The 25860-nt window shown below is 36.2% G+C and overlaps 1 protein-coding gene across 3 annotated transcripts in view; it reads left to right on the forward strand.

Annotated features, from left to right (window-relative positions):
- The window catches only part of NBEA (neurobeachin), a 954039-nt gene that overhangs the window by 400500 nt on the left and 527679 nt on the right, over positions 1-25860 (forward strand). For all 3 annotated transcript variants that reach the window (XM_080658500.1, XM_080658501.1, XM_080658502.1), the window contains one exon: positions 2071-2197. In XM_080658500.1, coding sequence (XP_080514626.1) covers positions 2071-2197 — 127 coding nt within the window. The remainder of the gene's footprint in view (positions 1-2070; positions 2198-25860) is intronic.

The raw sequence follows: 25860 nt of genomic DNA on the forward strand, positions 1-25860 counted from the left end.
GAATGTACTCTGATATTTATATGAGCAAATAAACATCATTGATGGCATTGTGCTAAAGAACATAACATCTTTGACTTACCGTATTATAAATAAATACATTTGGCTTTTCTGAATACTTTATATAAATTTTTTTGTATTGTTTACAATCTTACTCTTTATATTCATTTTGCTTTCTAGATATAGGAATACAAATGTTTTTCTTTTACTAAAATATATACCAGACAATGTGTTAAGGTTTTTAACATATGCCAATGTAGTAGAAAAAAATCTGCATTTGGTATTTATTGAATAAGTCCTTATTTTTAAAATATAGGTAAATGAAAAATTAAATCAGCTTTTTATCTTTATATGAAACAAGTTATTTTGTTCTAATGTGTATTTTATGGATAAATAAGAAATATAGAAGTGATGGTAACAAGAGGTCTGATAGTATGAAGTATATAATATTATAATGAAAAATAAAATCATATATAATAAAACCCTAACATGCAAGTCAAGTGAACGGCGGAAAGACCGGTCACTATGAAGCACAATGACTACTAGGGGGCAGACGCTCAATGCAGGAGCTGCCCCCTGGTGGTCAGTGCACTCCCACAGGTGGAATGCTGTTCAGCCAGAAGCCGGGCTCACGGCTGGTGAGCGCAGTGGCTGGTGAGCACAGTGGCGGGGGCAGGACCCTCTACCGCCTCCGCTGCAGGCAGGCAGTAAGGAGCGAGGGGTCCTGGACTGCGAGAGGGATGTCGGACATCCCCTGAGGGTTCCCGGACTGCGAGAGGGCGCAGGCTGGGCTGAGGGACCCCTCCCCGCCCAGTGCACAATTTTCATGCACCGGGCCGCTAATGTAAGTAATAAACTCCCTCCTTAGAGGTTTTGTTGCCTTACAAAATGTGCATACACATTTTGTGGGCCAGCATCTAAATGGGGCCCATTATCCAGTTTATGCAGGGTGTCCCAAAAAATGTATACACACTTTGAATGATTATAAAGTCAGTGTTTATTAATATGCAGTTAATCTTCAGAATTTAAAAGAATCTACAGAAATGAATAAAATTTTTTGCCAATGCCTATTTTCAAACTGATGAACATTCTAGTCCAGGAAATGCTGATAAAGTTAAGTAATGGAATCACAAATATCAAGAATAATTTCTTTCGGTATTTGTGTGCCCTGAATTCATCGACTGTTGCTGGTTTTGTTCCGTAAAATTTATCTTTATGTATCCTTATAAAAAAAAGTCTAGTGGCACTTTGGGATAAATTTTCTTTGTTCAAAGCTTAATCTGGCTTTACCCATTATTTCAAATCTGTTAAATGTGAAAAGGAATGAAAATTAAGTGAATTATCAGCTGTTGAAGTATGTATACATTTTTGGGGGATAGCCTATATTTTGGTACAGAGATGCTTTATGTATTAAAAGTGGAAATCCCAGGAAGCAATCCTGTTTTATGGGAATTAATATAAGATAAAATAATATTTAGGAACACTAGATGTCTCTCAACTCCACAGCTATTTCATATACTTAAGAATTATAGAAAAGTCTGTTCTAAAATGGCATCTTCAGATCATTGAGAACTCATTTTAAAATCAGGTATAGATATACTCATTATACCCCTTCTTATATAATCATTCTATCAAAATAAGCATTTGGTGCTCTAGTGCCATAAATTTATACTCAGACAATTTATTGTTAATTATATCTTAGATGATGGAAACTAAAAATATTACAGCATAGCTATAAAACAGATAAATTTTCTACATCTAACTTTGCATCTTTTTATCAGTCACATTTTATCTAAAATTATTTTCATTTGTTGATGTCTTTTATTTAGATCCCATTTGTAATATGTAGTTTTGTTAGATTAATATAAGTAAATCAACTGGAATTTAATGCAACACATTAACTATAATTATAAGTAATTAGTGTACTAATTGCCAGTTATTTTTTAATTGTTAAATTCTGTTTTGAAATTCAGATGAGTAATTCTTCAAAATCAGATAGCAATAATGTAATGAAAATTATTTTGTTAAATGAATTTGTGTCTAAGGTTAAAAAAATTATTATTTTGGAAACAGGTGCAGTGGATTCAGGGTCCTCGTCTTCTTCCTCCTCTTCTAGTTTTGTGAATGGTGCTACCAGCAAAAACCTTCCAGCTGTACAAACTGTTGCTCCAATGCCAGAAGACTCGGCTGAAAACATGAGGTATACATTACAATTTGTTTGATGTTTTACTCCCTGCCTTTTCAAACATAGTGAAACAGTACACAGTGAACACAAAGGTAGGGCAGGGTGGGGGTAAGAGGGAGAGATCAACCAAAGGAGTTGTATGCATGCATATAAGCCTAACCAATGGACACAGACACCTGGGGGGTGAGGGCATGAGTGGGGGGGATGGGAGGGGAATGGAGGAATAAGGACACATACGTAACACCTTAATCAATAAAGAATTTTTAAAAAAGGTATAGCTAAGAATTTTTGAGAATGGTATTATGTATTGTGACTACATTTCATAATTGCATTGTTTTAATACTTTTACCTTGTTATTCATTATACAAAAATCTGTTATCATATTTCAGCATCCAGAGATCTTGAATACTTTTCAGACATTGACTCTACTGAATATATAATCCATTGTCATATAGCATGTTACAATATCCAATAAAATAAAAAACATACACAAATGATAAAATTGGGCATCTTTGGGATGATGAAGAAAAGTTTAAATTTAGACTTTCAAAATAAACTTTTAAATTATAGGTTAACATATAATTGGAACTTGAATAACCAAACACTTTTTTATTGTGATTAATAAGCAAAAATGTTTTTAGCTCTGGCCAGTGTGGCTCAGTTAGTTGGGTGTCATCCCATCCACTGAAAGGTTGCCTGTTAGATTCCAGGTCAGGACACATTCCTAGATTGAGGGTTCATTCCCTGGCAGGAGGTAGCCAATCGATTTCTCCCTCTCACATAGATGTTTCTCTTCCTTTCTCTCCCTTCCTCTCTCTCTAAAAATCAGTAAAAAAATCTTAATTAAAAAAATTAAATTGATTGGAGTGATATTGGTCAACATGAACATATGGCTTTCTATGTTACAAGATCTTATATTGCACCATATATCTACCACCCAGAGTCAAATCTTCTCCTGTCACCTTATATTAGGACCCCTTTGTTTTAGTAGCATATCAAAGGGCATTCCTAGAAGAGACTGCCCATATTCTTGGAGTCATACACACACACACACACATGAAGGTACATGTATGTATTCACATTTTTAATTCAAGAATTACACAAATGCAGAGTGTAAAAGCTCAATGAACAAATGAACACACTCATATTACCATCACCGAAATCCAAAAGTAGAATGTTACTAGTACCCCAATAGCCCAACATTGTGCTCTTTTCTTTACACTATTCTTGCTCCCCTTCAGATTCACTACCCTGACTTTTAATACTAGGTTAGTTTTGTATTTTTTGAATTTTATATAAATGGGATTGTACAGTATGTATTCTTTTGTCTCTGGCTTCTTTTGTTCAACATTATGTTTATGAGATTCATCCATGTTGTATATAGCAAAAGTTTATTTTTATTCCATTTTTATTCCTTTGTGGGAATAAAATTATAAAAATATTACAATTTATTAATCTATCTCACTGATGATAGTCATTGGAATTTTCTAGTTTGGGGCTCTTACAAATAATGCTATGTTTTACATAGCAGTGCTGCTTGTACTGCTACTCTTAGTTGGATTTCACATTTGTATCTACACCTTTTGGGTAAATAACATGGAGTAGTATTTCTGATTCATAGTATTTGTGTAAGTTCAATTGTGTTAGATAATGCTAGTTGGTTTTCTAAAGTGGCTATGTAAGTTTACTCAGCAGCAGCATATGAGAGTTCATATTTATTCACATCTTTAACAATGCTTAGTATTATCAATCTTATATTTGCACCATTTTCGTAGAAGTATATAGTGATGTTCCATTGTATTTTTAGTTTGCATTTTCCTGATGATTAATAAAGTTGAGCACTCTCTTATATATTTATTGGTCTTTCATTTTCCTCTTTTGTAATTTACCTGTTCCTTTTTTTAATTAAAAAAATGCAGTTACTTATCTTCTTTTTATTAATTTTAAAGGTTCTTTATGCATTTTTAAATTGATCCCTGTGATGATTATGGTATCTGTCAATCTGTCTCTTTATCATCTATCTATCTATCTATCTATCTATCTATCTAATCTCCTATTTTGTTGCTTTATATGATCTGTTTTGATCATATGGAAATTGTAAATTTTAGTGAAACAGTTTATCTAGTTTTGTTTGTTAGTGCTTTTTCTGTTATAGGTGATATCTTTGCCTACATTTTTCCTACCTTACCTTCTTGTTTTTTATACTTAGATGTATCTTTCATCTGGAATTAAGTTTTTTTAATTTAATGAGGATGGGAATAATATGGATGTCAAGATGACCCAGCACCATATATATGAAAAAACAAAACAAAAAACTCTTCTTTCCCCTATGCTCTTCCACTTTTGTCAAAAATCAAGTATCCCTATATACTAGACTCTTGTTTAGTAATCAGTTGCACCACATTTGTCTGTCTATCCTTGTGCCATAATGCCATAATTACTTACAGTGTTTAGTTAAGATGAATATCTTGCCTGGCTGGTGTAGCTCAGCAGTTGAACATTGACCCAGGAACAAAGAGGTGACCAGTTCGATTCCCGGTCAGGTTACATGACTGGTTTGCAGGCTTGATCCCCAGTGTAGGGGTGTGCAGGAGGCAGCCGACTGATGATGTTACTCTCATCAATGTTTCTATCTCTCTATCCTTCTCTCCCTTTCTCTCTAAATATCAATGAAAACATATTTTAAAAAATAAAATGAATATGTTGTTGAGTAAGGTCTTTCCAACCTTGTCCTTTTTTTCAAGAAAGTTTAAGCTATTCTTGATTCTTTGCATTTGTTTAGATTTTAGAATTAATTTGCTAATATACAAGTTAAAAACAATTTGTTGTGGTTTTGGCAAAGAATGGAATTTATAGATCTATTTTATTTGGAGTTATACTGCATCTATAAATCTCCCTCAAGATTGTGACTTCCAAACTATAAACATATCATATAGCCCTTCAATTTCTTTAATTTTTCTTAAAATTTTTTCAGTAACAGTGTTTACTGTTCCATGTTGAAGTCATTGTTTCTTGAGTTATTCTGAGAATTTTAATATTTTATGTTTGTATATTTTTCTGTATTTAGTTTTCAAATTAACTTTACTGAGACCATTTGTTTATATTCTTTAACTGCAATTATGTTTGCTTTTGATAGGCATTAGGATACTACATGACATAATGCAGTCAAGGTGATAAAGCTAGTAATTTTCTGGTTCACCACTACTCTAGGGTGTAATTCTACAGAGTCCCACCTTGAATCATGAGGTTTTTCTAAGCGCTTCCTCCCTTTTGGCCCCTGAACTTCTTTTTCCCCATAAGTGTGTTAAAATTTTTGTTCAACTACTAAGACATTGAATTGCTTCTTTCAAAAACATGTCTATATGAGAAAAGTGGCCCAAATGCCAAAATCAACCTCGTTAGGGTTTCTTTTTTTTTTTAGGATCATGGTCAGATAAAGGGATGCTATCTTTATTTTCCATTGCCCTCAATAGGTGATTTTGTTTTGGTTTGGTTTTTGTCCAACTCTTGTAGTTGTTCTAAGCAGGAGGATCAGACAATGAAAGGTGGGACACCAAATTGTTTTTATATTGCTAGTCTATTTTTTTTCTAAATTAGATTGATTGTAAGTATTGAATGGCTCAGTGTTCTTTAATCACTTCTTTCAATGGGATTACTTTATATCCATTCTGTCCTGTAATTATATCATGGTCAAAGTTAATTTTCTCACATTTTCAACTCAGAAAAAATGTAGTTAAGAATGATGTAAGTTTTTACATCACTATCACATCCAATTAAACATTTTCAGCTCCTTACTCTGGCTTTCTTTATATTAGGATTTTAATGATATTTCTTTGTCCTTCCTTTTCTTCTATTTTTCAGTGTTTAGATTATTTTATTCTTTTTGTAGGTTTTAAAAGAATGGTTGCACACAGTGAAACATTAAAACAGAACCAATTTAAAACCTTCTTATAGTAAATTTTGTAGTAGTTTAATTATAGGCATTTTAAAGTGTATTTAAACTATACTCATTAAACCATTGGTAATCAAAATGCATCATGCCTGTGACCAAATAGATCTATTAAAATGAAGAACACAGGCCTTTTTAGTTGGAATATGTCCTTCCTTTTCTTTAAACTTATCTCTATATATTTTTAAAACAACAATAATAAAACTTTTTTTAACTTTCATAGGAATAATGCTATATTATTTATTTGTTTGTTTGTTTGTTTGTTTAAATCTTTATTGTTGAAAGTATTACATATGTCCTTTTTTCCCCATTGACCTCTTCCATCCCGCCCCCGTCCCCCACTCCAGGCCTTCACTACCCCATTGTCTGTGTCTATGGGTTATGTATATATGCATGCAAGTTCATTGGTTGCTTTCTTCCCACCCACCCTCTCCTGCCTTCTCTCTGAAGTGTGACAGTCAATAGACCCTGCTTTTTATTTTTGATATCAATTTTACAGTTTATATTTTAACTAATGTTTTTACATAATTTACATTTAATAGAGTTACTGGTATGGTTACATTCATATCTATCAACTTGATACTTGTTTTCTAAAAAATATTGTTTTCCATCTATCTTTTACTTTCAATTTTCCCTTACTATGCCTTCTTCTATGTTAATGGAGTATTTTTATATAGTTTTTCCCTAATATTGGCTTTTTTGTTTGTCTTTCAAATATTTTCAGGGGTTACCTAGGGCTTACTCCAGAAGTCTTTAAATTATCATAGTTAATCTTTAACATTATTTTACTGTTCCATGTGTAGTATAAGAATCTTAAAATGGTTTACTATTAAGTACTCTTTCCCATCCTTTGTGTTAATTTTGTCATACATTTTACATGTCTTATTGAGAAACAGTACATCACTATTGTTTTTATTCTGGGTAGTCCATTATCTATCTAGCAATTAAAAATTAATTTTATATTTACTTTTACATTTATAATTTGTAGCCCTTTAATTTGTTTGTATAAATATAAGTTTATGTCAGGTATCATAGTTCATATACTTGAAGAACTTCCTCTAAAAAGTCTTATAATAGCCCTGCCTAGTTTGCCTCCATGATGAGCATCAGCCCTCTGACCAAAGAATCGAGGGTTTGATTCTGGGTTAAGGGCCTGTACCTGGGTTGCAGGTTTGATCCCTAGACATGGGAGGCAACCAAACAATCAATGTCTCCTCCTCTCCTCTCCCTTCCCCTCCTTTCCCATTCATTGTCTAAAAATCAATGGAAAAATTATAGCTGGTTGAGGATTTTTTAAAAAGTTCTTATAATAAAAGTGAACTATATAAATACTTTCAGTTTTTGTTTGTTTGAAAAAAGTTCTATTTTACCTTAAATTTTGAAAGATATTTTTGACTAGGAAGAGAATTATGGGGGTGATATTTTTTATTTTTAAGTACAGTTGGTATACAGTATTATATGTGTTTTAGGTATACAATATAGTGATTTGACATTTATATACCTTACAAATGTAACAGTATACTAAGTCTAGTAATCTGTCACTTTGCAAACTTATTATAGTATTGTTGACTCTATTCCCCTTCACCTTTTTCACCCATCCCTCTTCCCGATACCCCACCCCTCAGGCAACTATTAGTTTGATCTCTGTTTGCATGAGGTTTTGTTTTGTTTGTTTTGTAGATTTCACATATGTGAAATAATACTGTATCTGTCTTTCTCTGTCTGACTTATTTCACTTACCATAATACTCTCTAGGTCTATCCCTGTTGTTGCAAATGGCAAGCTATCACTTTCTTTATTGCTGAGTAATACCTTCTTTATCCATCCATCTGCTGATAGACATCTGGGTTGCTTTTATATCTTCGCTATTGCAAATAATGCTTCAGTGAACATAGGGGTGCATATATCTTTTGGAATCAGTGTTTTCATTTTCTGCCAATAAATACCTAGAAGAGAAATTGCTGAATATTATATTAATTGTATTTTATTTTTAGGAATCTCCATGCTGTTTTCCATAGTAACTGAAGCATTTTGAAGACCCACCAATACTGTACAATGGTTTCCCTTTTCTTCTCATCCTCTTTAACATGTTATTAGTTTACTTTTTGATAATAGCCATTCTGACAGTGTGAGGTGATATCTCACTGTGATTTTGATTTTCATTTTCCTGATGATTAATGATGTTGATCATTTTTCATATGTCTGTTGGCAATTTATATGTCTTCTTTGGAGAAATGTCTCTGAATATCTTCCCATTTTTTATTAAATTATTTATTTTTTGTTATTAAGTTGTATGAATTCCTTATTACATTTTGTATATCAACTCCTTATTTTACATATTACTTGTGAATATATTCTTCCATTTGATAGGTTGTCTTTTTGTTTTGTTAATGGCTTCCCTTGCTGAGCAGAAGCTTTTTAGTTTGAGGAAGTCCCACTTGTTTATTTTTGCATTTGTTTCCCTTGCTTGAGGGGACATATCCAAAAAGGCATTACTAAGACTTATGTAAAATAGTTAACTACCTGTTTTTTCTAGGAGTTTTTTTGTTTCTTCTATTTAAGTCTTTAATCAATACTGACTTTACTTTTATATGCAGTGTAAGAATGTGGTCCACTTTCATTTTCTTGCATATATTTGTCCAGTTTTCCCAGTACCATTTATTGAAAAGACTATAATTTCTCCTTAGTATAATTTTTCATTCATTTTTGTAGATTAATTGACCATAGAATCTAGAGTTTATTTCTGGGCTCTCTAATTCTGTTCCATTGATCTTTGTGTCTATTTTTGTGCAAGCACCGTATTGTTTTGATTATTATAGCTTTGTAGTATAGTTTGAAATCAGGGAGTGTAATACCTCTGACTTTGTTCTTCTTTCGCAAGATTGCTTAAGCTATGGTCTTTGTTATTCCATACATTTTGGATTATTTGTCCTAGTTCTGAAAAGAATGGCTTTGGTATTTTGACAGGGATTGCATTTAATCTGTAGGTTGATTTTGATAGTATGGTCATTTTAATAATATTAATACTTTTAGTCCATGATCCCTGTTAACCCATATACCCCATGGTATATCCTTCCATTTATTTGTGTCCTCTTCAGTTTCTTTTTTATAGTCTTATAGTTTTCAGAGTACGGGTTTTTCACCTCCTTAATTAAATTTATTTCTAAGTGTTTTATTCTTTTTGATACAATTGCAGATGGCATTGTTTTCATAATTTCTCCTGATCACTTCTTATTAGTATATAGGAATGTAATGGATTTATGCACATTAATTTTATATCCTATTACTGAGTTCATATATTATGTTAATTCTTTGGTAGGTTGTTTAATGTTTTTCATATATAGTACCATGCCATCTGCAAATATTGACAGTTTTTCTTAAGAACCCTTCTAATTTGGATGCCTTTTTCTTTTTCTTGTCTGATTGCTGTGGCTAAGTCTTCCAAAACTGTCTATATAATAAAAGCCTAAGCAACCATTATGGCAGAACGACCGGTCGCTATGATGTGCACTGACCACCAGGGGGCAGACACTCAATGCAGGAGCTGCCCCCTGGTGGTCAGTGCACTCCCACAGGGGGAGTGCTGCTCAGCCAGAAGCTGGGCTCATGGCTGGCGAGTGCAGCGGCAGTGGTGGGAGCCTCTTGAGGGGTGCCAGACTGCAAGAGGGATGTGCAACTGCTGGCTTAGGCCCGCTCTCCAGGAGCAGGCCTAAGCTGGCAGGCCGACATCCCCCTAGGGTCCCAGACTGCGAGAGGGCGCAGGCCAGGCTGAGGGACCCCCCACCCCAGTGCGTGAATTTCGTTCACTAGGCCTCTAGTCTATAATAATAAAAGTATAATATGCTAGTTAGACTGGACAGCCAAACAACCTTCTAGATGTAATTCCGGATGTCCTTCTGGACGAAGCCGTGGTGTCAGGGGCCAAGGCAGAGGCGGTTAGGGGTGATCAGGCAGGCAGGCAAGTGGTTAGGGGCAATCAGGCAGGCAGACAGAGGTAGTTAGGGGCGATCAGGCAGACAGGCAGAGGGGTTAGGGGCGATAAGGCAGACAGGCAGGTGAGTGTTTAGGAGCCAGTGGTCCTGGATTGTGAGAGGGTGCAGGCCAGGCTGAGGGACACCCCCCCCATGCATGAGTTTTGTGCACTGGGCCTCTAGTCCTATATAATAAAATGGTAATATACAAATTGACCCTAACAGCGGAACAACCAGGAATGACCAGTCACTATGACACGCACTGACCACCACTGGGCAGACGCTCAATGTAGGAGCTGCCCCCTGGTGGTCAGTGCACTCCCACAGGGGGAGCTCTGCTCAGCCACAAGCCGGGCTCATGGCTGTGAGCAAAGCGGAGGTGGCAGGAGCCTCTCCTGCCTCCGCGGCAGCACTAAGGCTTTCCGACTGTGGGGAGCGGTCTTAAGCTGGTAGTCAGACATCCCCCGAGGGATCCCGGACTGTGAGAGGGCACAGGCATGGCTAATGGACCCCCCCCCCCCCAAATGCACAAATTTTTGTGCATGGGGCCTCTATACTAATAAAAGGGTAATATGCTAATTAGACCAGGCGTCTTCCAGACATCCTTCCGGACAAAGCCACGATGGCAGGGGCTGAGGCAGAGGCATTTAGGGGCAATCAGGCCAGCAGGGGAGAGCAGTTAGGGGCGATAGGGTCAGCAGGGGAGAGCAGATAGGGACGATCAGGCCAGCAGGGGAAAGCAGTTAGGAGTGATCAGGCCAGCAGGGGAGGGCAGTTAGGGGTGATCAGGCAAGCAGGCAGAGAGGTTAGGGGAGATCAGGCAGACTGGCAGAGTGGTTAGGATAGATTATGCAGGCAGACAGGTGAGTGGTTAGGAGCCAGTGGTCCCTCATTTTGAGAGGGCAGTTGGACATCCCCTGAGGGGTCCTGGATTGGAGAGGGTGCAGGCCAGGCTGAGGGACACCCCCGCCCTGTGCATGAATTTCGTGCACCGGGCCTCTAGTATTTAATAATAGTGGTGAGAGTGGACATTCTTGTCTTGTTCCTGATCTTAGATGAAAAGCTTTCAGGTTTTTACCATTGAATATGATGTTAGCTGTGAGTTTGTCATATTGAAGTAAGTTCCTGTATAACCACTTTTGAACAGTTTTTTTAATCATAAAAGGATGTTGAATTTTGTCAAATGATTTTTCTGCGTCTATTAAGATGATCATATGATTTTTATACTTGGTTATGTTTATGCAGTGAATCATATTTTGTGAATATTGAACCACCCTTGTATCTCTGATATACATCTCATTTGATCTTGGTGTATACATTTTTTAATATAGTGCTGAATTTAACTTGTTAGTATTTTGTTGAAGGTTTTTACATATCTGTTCATCAGAGATATTGAATTTTAATTTTCTTTATTTGTGGTATTCTTGTCTGGTTTTGGTATCAGGGTAATGCTGGCTTTCTAGGATTATTTGGGAAGTTTTTCTTCATCACCAATTTTTTTGAATAGTTTGAGGACAGGTATTAATTTTTCTTCAAATGTCTGGTAGAAATCCCATATGAATCTGCTGGATCTTGAGCTTTTATTTTTCAGAGTTATTTTTTATTACTATTTCAATTTATTGCAAGTAATCAGTTTGTTCAGATTCTCTGTTTCTTCCTGTTTTAGTCTTGGAAGGATGTATATTTCTAGAAATTTATCCATTTCTTTTAGATTGTTGAATTTGTTGACATATAATTATTCATAATATTCTTTAATTATCTTTTATATTTCTGTGGTGTCAGTTGTAATTTCTTCTTTTACATTTCTGATTTTATTTATTTGTGCCCTTTTTCTTTTTCTTGATGTGAGTTGTTAATTTTATTTATCATTTCAAAGAACCAGCTCTTTCAATGATTTTTTTTCTAGTGCTTTTTAAATTTATATTTCATTTTTTTTTTACTCTAATATTTATTATTTCTTTATCTCTACTTACTTTGGGCTTTGTTCTTTTTCTCTTTTTTGGGGGTACATAGATATTTACAATTGTTATATCCTCTTCTTGGATTGACTCCTTTATTATTATATAATGTCCTTTTTTGTTTCTTTTTTAGATTCTTTGTTTTAAAGCCTATTTTGTCTGATATGAGTATTGCTACCTCAGCTTTCTTTTCGTTTCTATTTGCATGGACTCTTTATCCATTCCTTCACTTTCAGTCTGTGTGTGCCTTTCTAAAGTGAGTCTTTTTAAGCAACCTGTAGATTGATTTTTAAAAAAATCCTTTCTGATGACACTCTATATCTTTTGATTGGAGCATTTAGTTTCTTTACATTTAGACTAATTATTTTCTAATATATTTTTATTGATTTCAGAGAGGAAGGGAGAGAGAAAGAGAAACAGCAATGATGAGACAGAATCATTGATTGGCTGCTTTCTATATGCACTACACTATGGAATGAGCCCATAACCTGGGCATGTACCCTGAATGGGAATTGAACCGTGACCTCCTGGTTCATAGTGTGACACTCAACTGCTGAGCCATGCTGGCTGGGCTAGAGTAATTATTGATAAGTATGTGCTTATTGCCATTTTGTTAATTGACAATTTGTTATTGTTGTCCTCTGTTCCTTTGTTCTTCTATTTGAATTTGGTGATTTTCTTTAGTGTTTTGATTAGGTTCCTTTATTGTTCCGTATTTTTGGTAGGTTTTGGTTTATGTTTACCATGAGGTTCATACATATCGATCTATATCTACAACAGCCTATTTGAAGCTGGTAATTGGTTAATTTCAAATATTTCTCCCACCACTCTTTATGTTTTTGACATCATGTTTCATATCTCTTTGTTTTGTGTATTCCTGACTATTTATTGTAGTTATGTTAGAGGCAGCCTAAAGACCCCAGAAAATGTGTTATCCTTCCTGAGTTGGAGGGAAAGGGCTATCCCTAACCTCGAAAACCTCGATCCTTGTCTTCACATATAAATGAATTAATATGAGAGACCTTGATTGTGTATGATTAAGCCAATTTTATTAAAGCAATTAAAGCATGTGCCTTTATTAAAGAAGCAAGGCAAGCAAACCTACACATATGGCTTATGAAGCTCAGACAGGCTCTTACCTAATCTGAAGAGCGAGTTTGGTGGCAGTCCAAGGCGTCTATAGGTCTCAAAATTCCTCTGCTGAATATTTCGGTACAGATTAATTCTCAAGGTGCTCTTTTACTTTGTTGTGGCCTTCCCAGAATTCATGAGAAGCACCTGGCAATTTTATCTGGCCACACCTTGTGACTACCGGCTTTTTTGCTTAGAGAGTAAAACTGCCACCCACCCCCCACCCCCTTTTTTTTTTTTCCTTTCCCCTCTCCTCTCCTTTCCTGCATTCTCTAGTTAGGAGGCTTTTAACCATTTGCTCCCAAGTGTCCTTGGCTGGGGAAGATAATGGCTTGTTATTTTCAAGCTGGCTGCAAATTGCCCACACTCTTTGGCCTTGTTTTAACTTTTCTTGTTTCAGTTTCTCTGTTCCACTTGCCCTGGAATTGTCCTGGCTCTTTACAGCCTAGTAACAGTTATAGTTAATTCTGCTACTTTTTCTTTTGACATTCATAATATCTTTTTCACAGTAAGTGGTTGATTCTTTTCTGTCTTATTTGTGGTTAAAGCCTTTTCTTTTCTGCATAAAGAAAACACTGTAACATTTATTGTAAAGCAAGGATAATGGTGGTGAACTCCTTTCGTTTTCACCTCTCTGAAAAACTCTTTATCTCTCCTTCAGTTCTGAAAGATAACCTTTCCTTAGCACTTTAAATATTGCCTGTCATTCCCTCTAGCCTGTAAAGTTGCTGCTGAGAAATCAGCTGGTAGCCTTATGCGCTTTCCCTTGTATATGACTTGTTTCCTTCTTGGAGTTTTCAAGATTGTATCTTATCTTTTAACTTTTGCCATATTTAAAAAAAATATTTTTATAAATTTTTATTGATTTCAGAGAGAAAGGGAGAGGGAGAGAGAAACATCAGTGATGAGAGAGGATCGTTGATCGGCTGCCTCCTGCATGCCCCCTATTGGGGATCAAGCTCACAACCTGGGCATGTTCCCTGACTGAGAATCAAACTGTGATCTCCTGTTTCATAGGTATCAACCACTGAGCAACACTGGCCGGGCTAAGTTTTGCTATATTGAATACATATGTCTTTGTGTAGGTCTCTTTGGGTTCATCTCTGTGCTTCTTAGACATTAATGTCTGTTTCCTACCTCAGATTAAGAATGTTTTCAGCCATTATTTCTTCAAATATACTGCTGCTGGATGGTTTGGCAGGCCAGTTGTAGTTGGTAAAATTGTGTGCATTGCTTGGTGTGCCACCTGGTCAGAAGAAGTTGGTTCCAGGTGGAGCAGCCTAGGTCTGAGAGTGCTTCCTTGCCCTTTTTTATCCAGGTTGGCCGCCTCCTGTGCACAAGGTATGCCTTGCTGCTTTAATTGTCTGCTTCCTTAGCCAGGTCTAGGCAGGGTTGCTCTGAGTGCACTCTTTGCAGTGCCCTACTGGTTCCTCACTTTCTCTGAATGAGGCAGTTCTGTGTGTGCACATCATCATACTTTGCTAGTTCCGCACCCTTGCCAGGCAGGCAACCTCATGTGTGCGCACATCAGTGCCCCACTATCACTGCACAGGGCATCCCTGTCTGCGGGTACCATACACTATGTTATTTCCTCGCTTTGTGAGGATGGGGCAACCCCCTGTGTATACATTGCTGCATTTTGCTTGTTCTGCACCATCTGTGAGCAGGACAGCCCCATGTGTGAGTGCTGTAGTGCCCCACTATTTCTGTACTTTCTCTGAAAAGGGCAGATCTGTGTGTGGGTACCACAGCAGTTCGCTAATTCCACACTCACTTCAGGAGGGGGAACCATGTGTGCACATGCAGCCTATTGGCTGCACACAGCAGTGCCCTTCTGTACCAGCTGGATCAGTCTCTATATTGCAGAGCCCCTTGTTCAGGAGCTATGGTACCCTCCTGTTGCTGTAAGATCTAGTTCTGAGAGAGGTGGCTGGGGACATGCTACAGTAGTCCTGCAGGTCAGCCAGAGAACTGAATAGAGCTTCCACACACTAGCCAAGTGCAGGGGAAATGTAAACAGTGGTGCTCACTAGTTCCTCTGGTCTGGATAGTTTCTTCACCTCCCAGGTAACTCCTGTGGTTCCCCAACCTTCTTTATACAGTCTTTCTCTCTTATTTGCTGTGCAGAAGCTGTCAATTGTCTCTCAGTTGTCTCTCAGGAGGAATTGCTCTAAATATAGATGTACATTCATTGTGTTCTTGGTAGGGGGTGAGCAGTGTCCTTCTACTTTGTCATTCTGGACCTGCCTTCTTGTGCTGACATTTTTATGAAATAGATTTTATTTCATTGTATTCTGGCCTGCATAGTTTCCAATGAGAATATCATTCTTATCATTGTTCCTTTTTATAATCTGTCTTTATTTTCTGATAGGTTTCTTGATGTTTCACTCTATATTTGGGCTTCAACAGTTTATTATGACAAATCTATGTTATTAATTAATTTTTATTCTGCTTTTTTTTGTGTGTGTGCGTGATTTTTGAATCCACAGTGTAAGGGCCTTTATCATTTTTGGAAAATTCTCATTTATTATCTCTTCACATTTTTCTGCTATATCTTCTCTTTCCTTGTATTAGTTTTTTACTGCTACCATAATAATTTGCCACACATTTTGCAGCTTAAAACAATACCCATTCATTATGCAATGTTCTGTTGGTTAAAAGTACAACAGAGGTCATACTGGGCTAAAATTCTGATTTTTGTGTTCCTTATTGCATTCCTTGTTTGAGGCTGTAGAAGTTAATCAGGTTCATTCAGGGTGTTGGCAGAATTCACTTTCACACAACTAAAGGACTTATGATTGTAATTCTTTGTTGACTGTCAGCCTGCAGTGGCCCTTAGGTCCTAGGGTCTCTTTTCCAGTCCTCACATTCAGAACCAGTGACAATGTATCACATTCTTTTCATACTTGGGGTCTCCCTGACTTCCCTTGCTGATACACCTTTTTTGCCTTCCTCCACTGTCACAACTCTCTGACTCCACCCATAGAGTTTTGTACTTTTAGGGTTCCTGTGATCAGATTGTGCCTACCTACATAATACCAGATAATCTCCCTATCTTTATTTATATAACATGATTTTCATTTGCAAAGTTCCTTTCACCAATTATCATAGCCTATTCACAAGTTCCAGGGTTTATAGTTTGGTCATCTTTGGGCAGCCATTATTTAGCATAGCACATTTCCCTCTGGGATTCTAATAAAATTAATATAAGTCTATTTTATACTGTTCCGTAGCTTTTGCATACAGTTGCCCTCTAACTCTCCCTGTCTCATTATATATACATATATTTTCCTCTATTTAAAAAAAATTTTTTATTGTTGACGGTATTATAGATGTCCCCCATCTGCCCGCCCCCCCTGCTTTACCCCTCTCTACTCAGCCCCTGTTCTACCCCAGGCCTTCACCACACTATTGTTTGTGTTCATGAGGTATGAATACTGGTACATGTATACTAGAGGCCCGGTGCATGAAATTTGTGCACTGGGGGTGTGTCCATCAGCCCGGCCTGTGCCCTCTCACAGTCCGGGAGCCCCGCGATAGATCACCCCGAAGAGGTAGGCCCCACCCACCTGGCCAGGGCTACTCAATGGTTCGCCCCAAATAGGTAGGCCCTGCCCACCCAGCCGGGGCTCTGTGATGGATCGACCCCGCAGAGGGAGGCCCCACCCACTCACAACAGCCTGTGGAGTGATTGTGGAGCCACGCCCCCCCCCAACTGATCAATCGCCCCGCCGGCTGGCGGCCTGGGCCTCCCTCTGCAAGGCGATCATGCGATTGATCACACCCCATAGAAGGAGGCCCCACCCACCCACCGCAGCCTGCTGGTTTGTGGCCTGGGCCTCCCTCTTTGGGCAATCATGGAACCTCCCCGATTGATCAATCACCCCGCTGGCTGGTTGCCTGGGCCTCTGCAGGGCGATCATGGGGCGATGGTGGGGCCCCCAACCAATTGCATTGCACCTGCCTTGGCTGGCCTGGCACCAGTGGGTATGATAGCATGGTCATCTGGAAGGTCATCCAGAAGGTCGTTCGGCTGTCCAGTCTAATTAGCATATTACGCTTTTATTATTATAGATAAGTTCTTTGGTTAATTTCTATTTGTTTTAATGTGTGTTTTTTTAAATTGATTTTAGAGAGAGGAAGGGAGAGGGATAGAGAAATAGAAACATCGATGAGAGAGAAACATCAATTCGCTGTCTCCTCATACTTCCTACTGGGGATCAAGTGGACAACCTGGGAATCAAACCGGGGACCTCGGTTCATAGGTTGACACTCAACCACTGAACCACACTGGTCGGGTTAATCTCTATTTGTTTTAATATGTCTTTTTTATTAGACTATTTTCTAATTCACTGATTGTTTCCTTGGTGCTATGAAGTCTACTGATAAGTCCATTGAAGACATTATTGTCTTTTTTAGTGTATTTTTAATTGGTAGCATGGTGTCTTTTTTATAGTTTCTTACTTTGTGCTGAAATTCCCCATCTGTTTATGCAAGTTGACTGTCTTTTCAACTTTTAATTAACTCTTAAAATGTTAATTATAGTTATTTTAAATTCTTTGTCTGATAGTTCCAAAATCTGATTTATCTGTAGTCTGATTCTGTTGGTTTGTGATTCTGACTACATTGATTTTTCTTCTTTGTATGTCTTATATTTTTGGATGACAACTGGACATTATATATGGGACAGTAGTAACTGACATTCATACTATTTATGCTGGAAATGGGCCCAACTCGTCTTATGCTAGGCCTTTAATATTGAGATTTAAGACAGTCTACTTAAGAGTTGAGGGAGGTTTTTATTTTCTTGTTTTAGTTACTCTCAGTGCTTTTAATTCCTCTACCTTTTCCTTGTGTTAATCTAGGGGCTTTTGTCAGAATGTTTTAGTCGGTGCTCCTATTTTACCTTCATCTTTAGGCTTTCCTTTGATCCTATACTTCAAAGAAGCTCTCTATGCTATGGCTGCTTCTGCAACAGTATCCTTCTATTATTTGTTACTGGATACTTGCAAGCCTGGTGTTTGGGGGACATGGGCTTGTTTTCTGTTGTTCTGGTTCAGACTTCTTTTTAGGCAGGTGCTGCTCTGGGTCTTGGAAGTAGGGCTTTCCCACTCTTCCTGCCGATTCCCAAGTAGTTGGAGAATATCTAAATATCAGGACTCAAGATAAAATCCTGCCCATCTCCAGAGCAGAGGGTTTTTTCTGTTCTCATTCTCCAGCTGCAGGAGGCCTTCTCCTATAACCTGAAAGTGAAAGGCTTTGTATTCTTTTCTAAGATGTAAAAGACTTTGTTTCATAGAGGATAGAGAGAAGGCGGGGTCTAAGCTGGGCTTTGTGTCTTTTCTGCAGCAGTTACTGCTTCCCTCCCTTTTCCTGCAGCCCTGAAGGAAGTTCCTCAGTCTTCCATGCTGTTCTGGGCTTCATCGTGAGTAATGTAGACTTAGTGTCTGCCCCTCTGAAGGTTTTAGTCTCTCACATTAGCTCACATTTGGAGTTCAGCAATTTATTAAAAGCTTTATCTGTTTCCTTCTTTTTTTTTCTTCATCTCTTTCTTACCAGCTTATATGCTACCCAGTGTTTATTCTTCCTGTGCTCTGCCCCAAGGAAGCAAGTTCTTGTATGTCTCCTTGGAGGCTCCTTTCTTCAGATTTCAAGGCTAGTTGTTTGGCCTGCAACCTCAGCTCTCTTATACTTCTGTAGATTATCTGGCTTTCTCTTGTAATTAATGTGGGCGTGATCCTTTACAGCTTCCTACAAGCAAAATGGAAATTCTCTATTTCTCTTTAAAACTTCATATTCCTAATCAATAACTTTCCAATTCGTGTTTTCAAAAAATATTAGGTGAACCAAGAACTATAAAAAACATTCATTAACTGCTTGCTATCCCAGGTAAGAAATTTGTAGATAGAGCATTGGATACAGGTGATTTACTGGGGAATGTTCTTTTTTTAAAATAAAAATATATATACATATATGTTTTTTATTGATTTCAGAGAGAGGGGAGGGCGAGGGAGATAGAAACATCAATAATCAGAGAGAATCATTGATTGGCTGTCCCCTGCTTGCCCCTCAATGGGATCAAGCCTGCAACCCAGGCATGTGCCCTGACCAGGAATCGGACTATGACCTCCTGATTCATGGGTCAATGCTCAAACATTGCACCACATTGGACGGGTGTGGGGAATGTTCTTGATTACACCACCTATAATGAAGTGTGAAGAGAGGATTGGTCAGAAAGAAAAGTGATGCAATTATAAGGGAGACCCCAGGCCATTCCATGGGAAAGCTCTGAAAGTGGACTGGCTCCGAGAGATGTCCTCAAATGAGTCAAATATTTTTGATCTCCTAAATGACTAGTGTTTGAATGCAGATTGCTCCTGCTCCTGATGAGGGGACATAACTTTGTGTGAGACAGGTTCTTTCTGGGGAGGAATTCAGCTGTGAGCCATAACCCAGTAATCCTCCTTTGAACTTTCCAGGAAATGAGCATCTCTATCCTAAAGGGGGGTTTTGATGATCCTCTATAGTATCTACTACATTGACATTTTTTATATTATAATTTTTTAGTAGGAAAAGTTTTAGTTTTTCAAACTTTATATAACTTATTTAAAACACATCCTTCTTTATATTACTAAGTTTGTTGTTTTGTCTCAGTTAAATCACATGTGTTCTTTTCTTTAGCCCCTCTATTCCCTCTTCACTTCCTCCCCACTAACTCCCCCCGCTGCAATTACCACACTGTTGTCCATCTCCATGAGTTCTCTCTTTTCTTTTTTGCTCAAATTAACATATATTCTTGACCTTATGTTTTTATTTCATTACAGTTAATTTTTATGTCATTTTATTTTCTAGTTGACTAGAAAGGAGAGATTTTTTTCCATTTCAGTTTTTCATTTTCTTTCTCCCTACAAAACATGCAATTAGCAGTTTTCAAAAATGTGCTCCAAACAAGCTTTTATAATTATCTAAAGACATCCCAGCATTACATTTCTTGAAACCTGAAAAATGTGTATTTCAAATTTAGTTTATAGTTTACCATATAAAAGAGCAAACTTGCGTACTGAGAATTCTACTGAGGCTTAATTTCTTAGTCTTTTGTAATTTTATCTACTTTTCTTAACCAGTACCTCATACACTTGAAAATGTATATGATTCTGTTAAGAAAGAATGAGGATAAATGTCATTTTTAAATTTAAAAGACCCTGGAGAAATAAAATAAGCATGATATTTTTTAGCTTCATATTTTGCTTAGTGGCTGTAAAAAGTTATAGTTTAAAGAAATTGTTTATCAGTAGGATCTGCCACAGATTTGATATGTAGGATGCACTTTATTCATCTGCTATCTAGTATGTCTATGCTTCATACTAGAAGTTTAGTGAACTATGAACAAAATATTTAAAGTCAGTGTTTTTCCATTACTAATTATAATATATAACTGATTAACAGTTTAACTTTACAGTATATGGTTTTTCTGTCATTAATACTCTCCTAATCTTTTCTTTGCATCAGTCTTACTTAGACAAATCAGTTCACTTACCTCTGCCTGCATCCCCTAATTTACATAGGAGCATTTGATTAATAAAATCTGTGGATTTCAGGAATGGAATAATTTTCTTTATATCTGAGCCATATCTTTTAGGTACATTTCCTAAGGGTACATGATTACTCATTTTCATTCTAGATTATATTTTTATATACACCAATTGTTTTGTATGATTTAAAAAAATGAATGTCAAAATTTAAGAACTTGAACATACCAAATTAAGTTATTAAATATTTATTATATTTTGACATTATGCTAGGGGTCTATGAGAATAAAAAAAAATTAAAAAGTAAATAAAAATTGTAACATTATGAAGTGGTAGAAACATAAGGTTGCTTATTAAAATGCAACTCACAATGAAAGTAATATCTTAAGTAAAAGTAGAATTATTATGTTTTTCTAGAATTATAAAACATTTAACATTTGAAAATAATCAACACTTGTGAAAGCAGACTTTAGAAAACGACATAAATCTTACTTTTTAAAAAATACTTTTTTTATTGATTTCAGAGTGGAAAGGGGAGAGATAGAAACATCAATGATGGGAGAGAATTATTAATCAGTTGCCTCCTGCACATCCCACACTGAAGATTGAGCCCACAACCTGGGTATATGCCCTGTGGGAATTGAATTGTGACCTCCTGGTTCATAGGTTGATGCTCAACCACTGAGTCACGCCGGCCTGGCAAATCTTACTCTTTTTTTGCTGATTCATGTATTTATAATCACCTTGTCCTTGGATATGTCTCCAGGTCAGTTAAATTTGGTAAGATTTGATAATAATTGCAGCCAGGGGTTTTCATAACATTGTTTCTCTCACGAGTTAATTATATCTTTAGTCAAATAAATTTCTTAAAATCTATAAGTCTCTGTAAATGAGATTTTCTTAATATAGGTAGAGACCAATATATAATTGTGTCTTTTAAAATCATCATAATAAAATGTTATGTTTTAAGTCATATTGTTTTAATGCAGGCATTAGATCTATAGAATTTCATTTAAAACATTAATATTTGCTTTGAATGTTTTGTTTCCCTATAGTTGGTAAATTTGTTAAGAGTACTTGATAAATTTCTCATGTTGTAACAGCAATTTTCTTCATGGAAATCAATAATTCTCTTTCTTAAAAGAGTTCGCTCTTACTATCAAGAAAAATAGCCAGCCCTAGCTGGTTTGGCTCAATGGATAGAGCATCGGCCTGTGTACTGAAGGGTCCTGGAGGGTTTGATTCCAGTCGAGGGCACATGCCCAGGTTGTGGGTTCAATCCCCAGTGGGGGCCATGCAGGAGGCAGCCAATCAGTGGTTCTCACCCATCCTTGATGTTTCTATCTCTCCCTCTCCCTTCCTCTCTGAAATCAATAAAAATATATTAAAAAAAGAAAAGAAAAATAGCGAAAGTCAAAATAACATCACAACTATAGTTAGTGTGACTGAAGAGAAGGGAAAAATATAGAGTGAGAGAGATAAATGGATAGCTTGAGAGAATGCATTTCAGCCTAGAGTTGACAAATTCTCTGTTTAGGGCCCAAGAACTTTCCCAAACATTAAGAAATTCCTAAAAAGTGTTAAGATTATAAACCTCACTCAAGACTGTGTAGGGCAAACTCCCCATCTAGTGCACCTGTGTATTATTTCTATGTATAAAATGTCTGAGACTGAATGTTGTTTTTTAAATTATGCTTTTATTGATTTCAGAGAGAGGAAGGGAGGAGAGAGATAGAAACATCTGTGATAGAGAAACATCGATGGGCTGCCTCCTATATACCTCCTACTGGGGATTGAGTCCACAACACTGGCATGTGCCCTGACCTGGAATCGAACTGGTGACCTCTTTGTTCATGGGTTGACACTCAACCACTGAGAAACACCAGCCGGGCTGAATTAATGTTTTTTATTTTTAATAAATGAAAATAAACTTTCAAATAAAACTGAAAAGTTACTACTTAGTCTTTTTCCTAACCTGTACTAATTTTTCTTACAAAAGATTTTTTTACAGAACCTGTTGTTAATTGTTTTCTGATGATTACGTATTATTTCTATTTTTAACTTAAAAATTATACTAAAAATGAAGTGATTAATTCATTTATTTGTATAGGACACAAGGCCAAGGAATATTCCCTTGTTCAAATTTATTTTTATTTTTATTACATGTTAACAGATAAGTTTTTCATGTATGCTTTGCAGTTGGGAAAAAGTAGTTTTTATTATGTTCCTCTCAGATGAGATTTGAAATAACACTATAGGCACAATGTTGTTTTTTAAATAATTGGGGGTTATTTGTTAGGTGATAGAGTTGGGTATAAGGCTGAGATTTATGTTTATACCATTTCCTTTGGGAATTTAAGTTATGTAAGGATGAAGATCACATACTATGTTTACTTTCCTTTAAAGTACATTGTGAGGAATCTATAAATATTAACAACAAGAACAGAAACCTGCCCTGCCCATATTCTTCTCTGTGAGAAGTGGTGATAAGACTTCTCTGCCTGGATGGAAAAATCTGCTTGATAATGACTTTTTGTAATTAAAATATTTGACCTCTTGGTGGGTAAATGTTACATGGTTTGTCCACTATTAGAAAATTAAAATTATGATTGCAGACAATATGTATAAACAGAACCCCAATATTCTATTAAATTTTATAAGAAAATAGTTGCAAAAAATCTTATTATAGGGATTCATTCTCTGAGACATGTCTGTTTTTATCCATATATGCTATTTACACACACACACACGTACTTAGTTGCTTTGATTAGTTTCCATTTGATATTTAACTTAATCACCAAGAGCAGTATTCTTTCAATTTTGAAGTCTCTAAATTAAACATAAACCTGTAAAATATGAAAAAAAAAGTTTTAAATTGGGAAATCAGTGTTCCTGGATGTAATTGAATAACAGTATAATACAATCTAACAGTATAACTATGATGTGAACCTGTATAAATCTAGAATTTTTCTAAAGTAATTTTATTTTCATTAATTAATCTTAAATAAAAATAAATATTCATGCTTCACTCAGAATTCAGCTGCAGAAACAAACAAGAATAATTACATATAGATTTTTCTCCTTTTCATAGGTTCATGTTTACCTTTCTTCCTTACATTGCCTTAGTAGAGGGGATCACTTAAGCTGGGAAGAATCATAGGAAATGATCCTGGAGAATGAAAAGTAATGAAAGAAGTAGTGGATCCAAAAAAGAATTTATATCTACAGTCACTAAAAGTCAGAAATAACATGATTATTATATTACTTTGGGTAGCTTTTCCTTTGCTAACTGTTTTATTACAATGTACTAATAGTAAATACTTTCATTAAAACAGTTCTTCTCAAAACGTGTTTCCTAGATTAGCAGTTTTAGACCACCTGAGAATTTGTTACAAGTGCAAATTCTCACAGTTCACCCAGACCTGCTGAATCAGGAACTCTGGGGGTAGGGTTCTAGGACTCTGTTTAAACAAGCCTTGCAGATGATTCTGATCTACACTAACATCTGAGAATCATGGCCTTAATGTAGGTGCTTGCTTCAGGAATAACAGAGTAGCTCTTTCTTCAGAATATTGTCTTTAAGTATTTACTTAAATCTGAGTTTCCTCTCTGAGTTCTCCTTTCTCTAAGGCTGTCCACTCAGATAAGATGAGACAAAGTCAAATAGAAGTAATGGTAAGGCTGTGTGTACACAAAGGATTCAGATCATGCTTTTTTAAGTAGGAAAGAAGGCATTCTGATTATTTCCTAATCCCTAATCATTTAATTGCTTTAAAAAAGATGAAATAGTTTAGTTTCAAACATTAGTACTATGTTGCAAATTATTCTATGATTAATTACCTTTTTGTCATTATGTTTTCTCATGCCTAACAAATATGTTACTTAGCGTTGTGGCAGAACTTTTATTATTTGGAAGCATTTTTTGATTCCTTATTATACATGTTTTCTGTGTGGATGAAAGGAGTGGTCATCTAATATTATATTATTAAATTAAATTTTTAAAATACACCAGAGTCACATTTTGTAAGAGTAAATATATGTGTTTTTTAATTAACATAGCTGTTAGAAGAGCTACTATTGTTGATCTCTCACTGTGTCCAGGTACTTTTCTATGTACTTTACATGCCTTAGCTTGTTTAATCCTCACTAATTATTGACTATGATCATTTTCATTTTTCAGGCGTAGGAAGTCTAATGTCCCAAGGTCATCTAGATACCATATGATAGAACCAGCGTTCCAGGCTAAGCAGTCTTACTCCAAAACACTTTTTGTATTTGCCTGAGCAGAATTATTTTTTACATGTTTTTTTCTTCTTTTTGCATATGCTAATCAAAGTGTTTTTAAGAATATCAAACGGTGCTTATATAAGGTCATATAACTGAAAACTTAATAGTGAACAATATACAGTTAAACCTTCATTCTTGAAAGTCTCCTATCTCAAACATTTTGGTTCTTGACCAAGTTGTTCATGAAAATAATGTCTTGGTTGTTGAACCAAACTTTGCACTGGACATGACAACCCTTTCATGCAGATACATCAGCATGACAAAAGGCGTTTCTCACATCACAAAGGAGAGAATGAGAGTCAGTTTATTTCTAAACCTCTCTTGTTAACATCTCAGGATATTGTGCTGTGAATATTTTTTCTGTTGTTGTTGTTGTTGTGTGTGTGTGTGTGTGTGTGTGTGTGTGTGTTTCTTTTTTGCTTTTGTTGCTAGCCAAATGGATGCTTAGCACAGTTTTAAAATATAAATAGACCATCAAGAGTGCTGATGTTGCTAAAGATGTGAAAGAAACAATGATCACAGGCAATTGAAGACGTAGAAAAACTTGTTGAGTTGGATAAGTGAAAAGCAGTTAGCCTGTGACAGCATTTCAGAGGCAGTGATACATAAAAAGTGAAGATGCTGCATACTGACCTCCAGAAAGACACCCTGGAAGGAGTGCTGAAAGTGATTCCTTTAAGGCTAGTAGGGGTGGATCAATAAATTAAGGAAAAGAAGTGTGTGTTTATAAATTAAACAGTACATTAGACATGTACTATATATAAGGAAGGTTAAAATTGAATCATTTGGGGATCTGGAATGAATTTATTCAATTTACATTATTTTTAATGGGAAAAAATGATTCGGTTTTTTA

This window comes from Plecotus auritus (assembly GCF_963455305.1).
Source record: "Plecotus auritus genome assembly, chromosome: 3".
Taxonomy (NCBI): Eukaryota; Metazoa; Chordata; class Mammalia; order Chiroptera; family Vespertilionidae; genus Plecotus; species Plecotus auritus.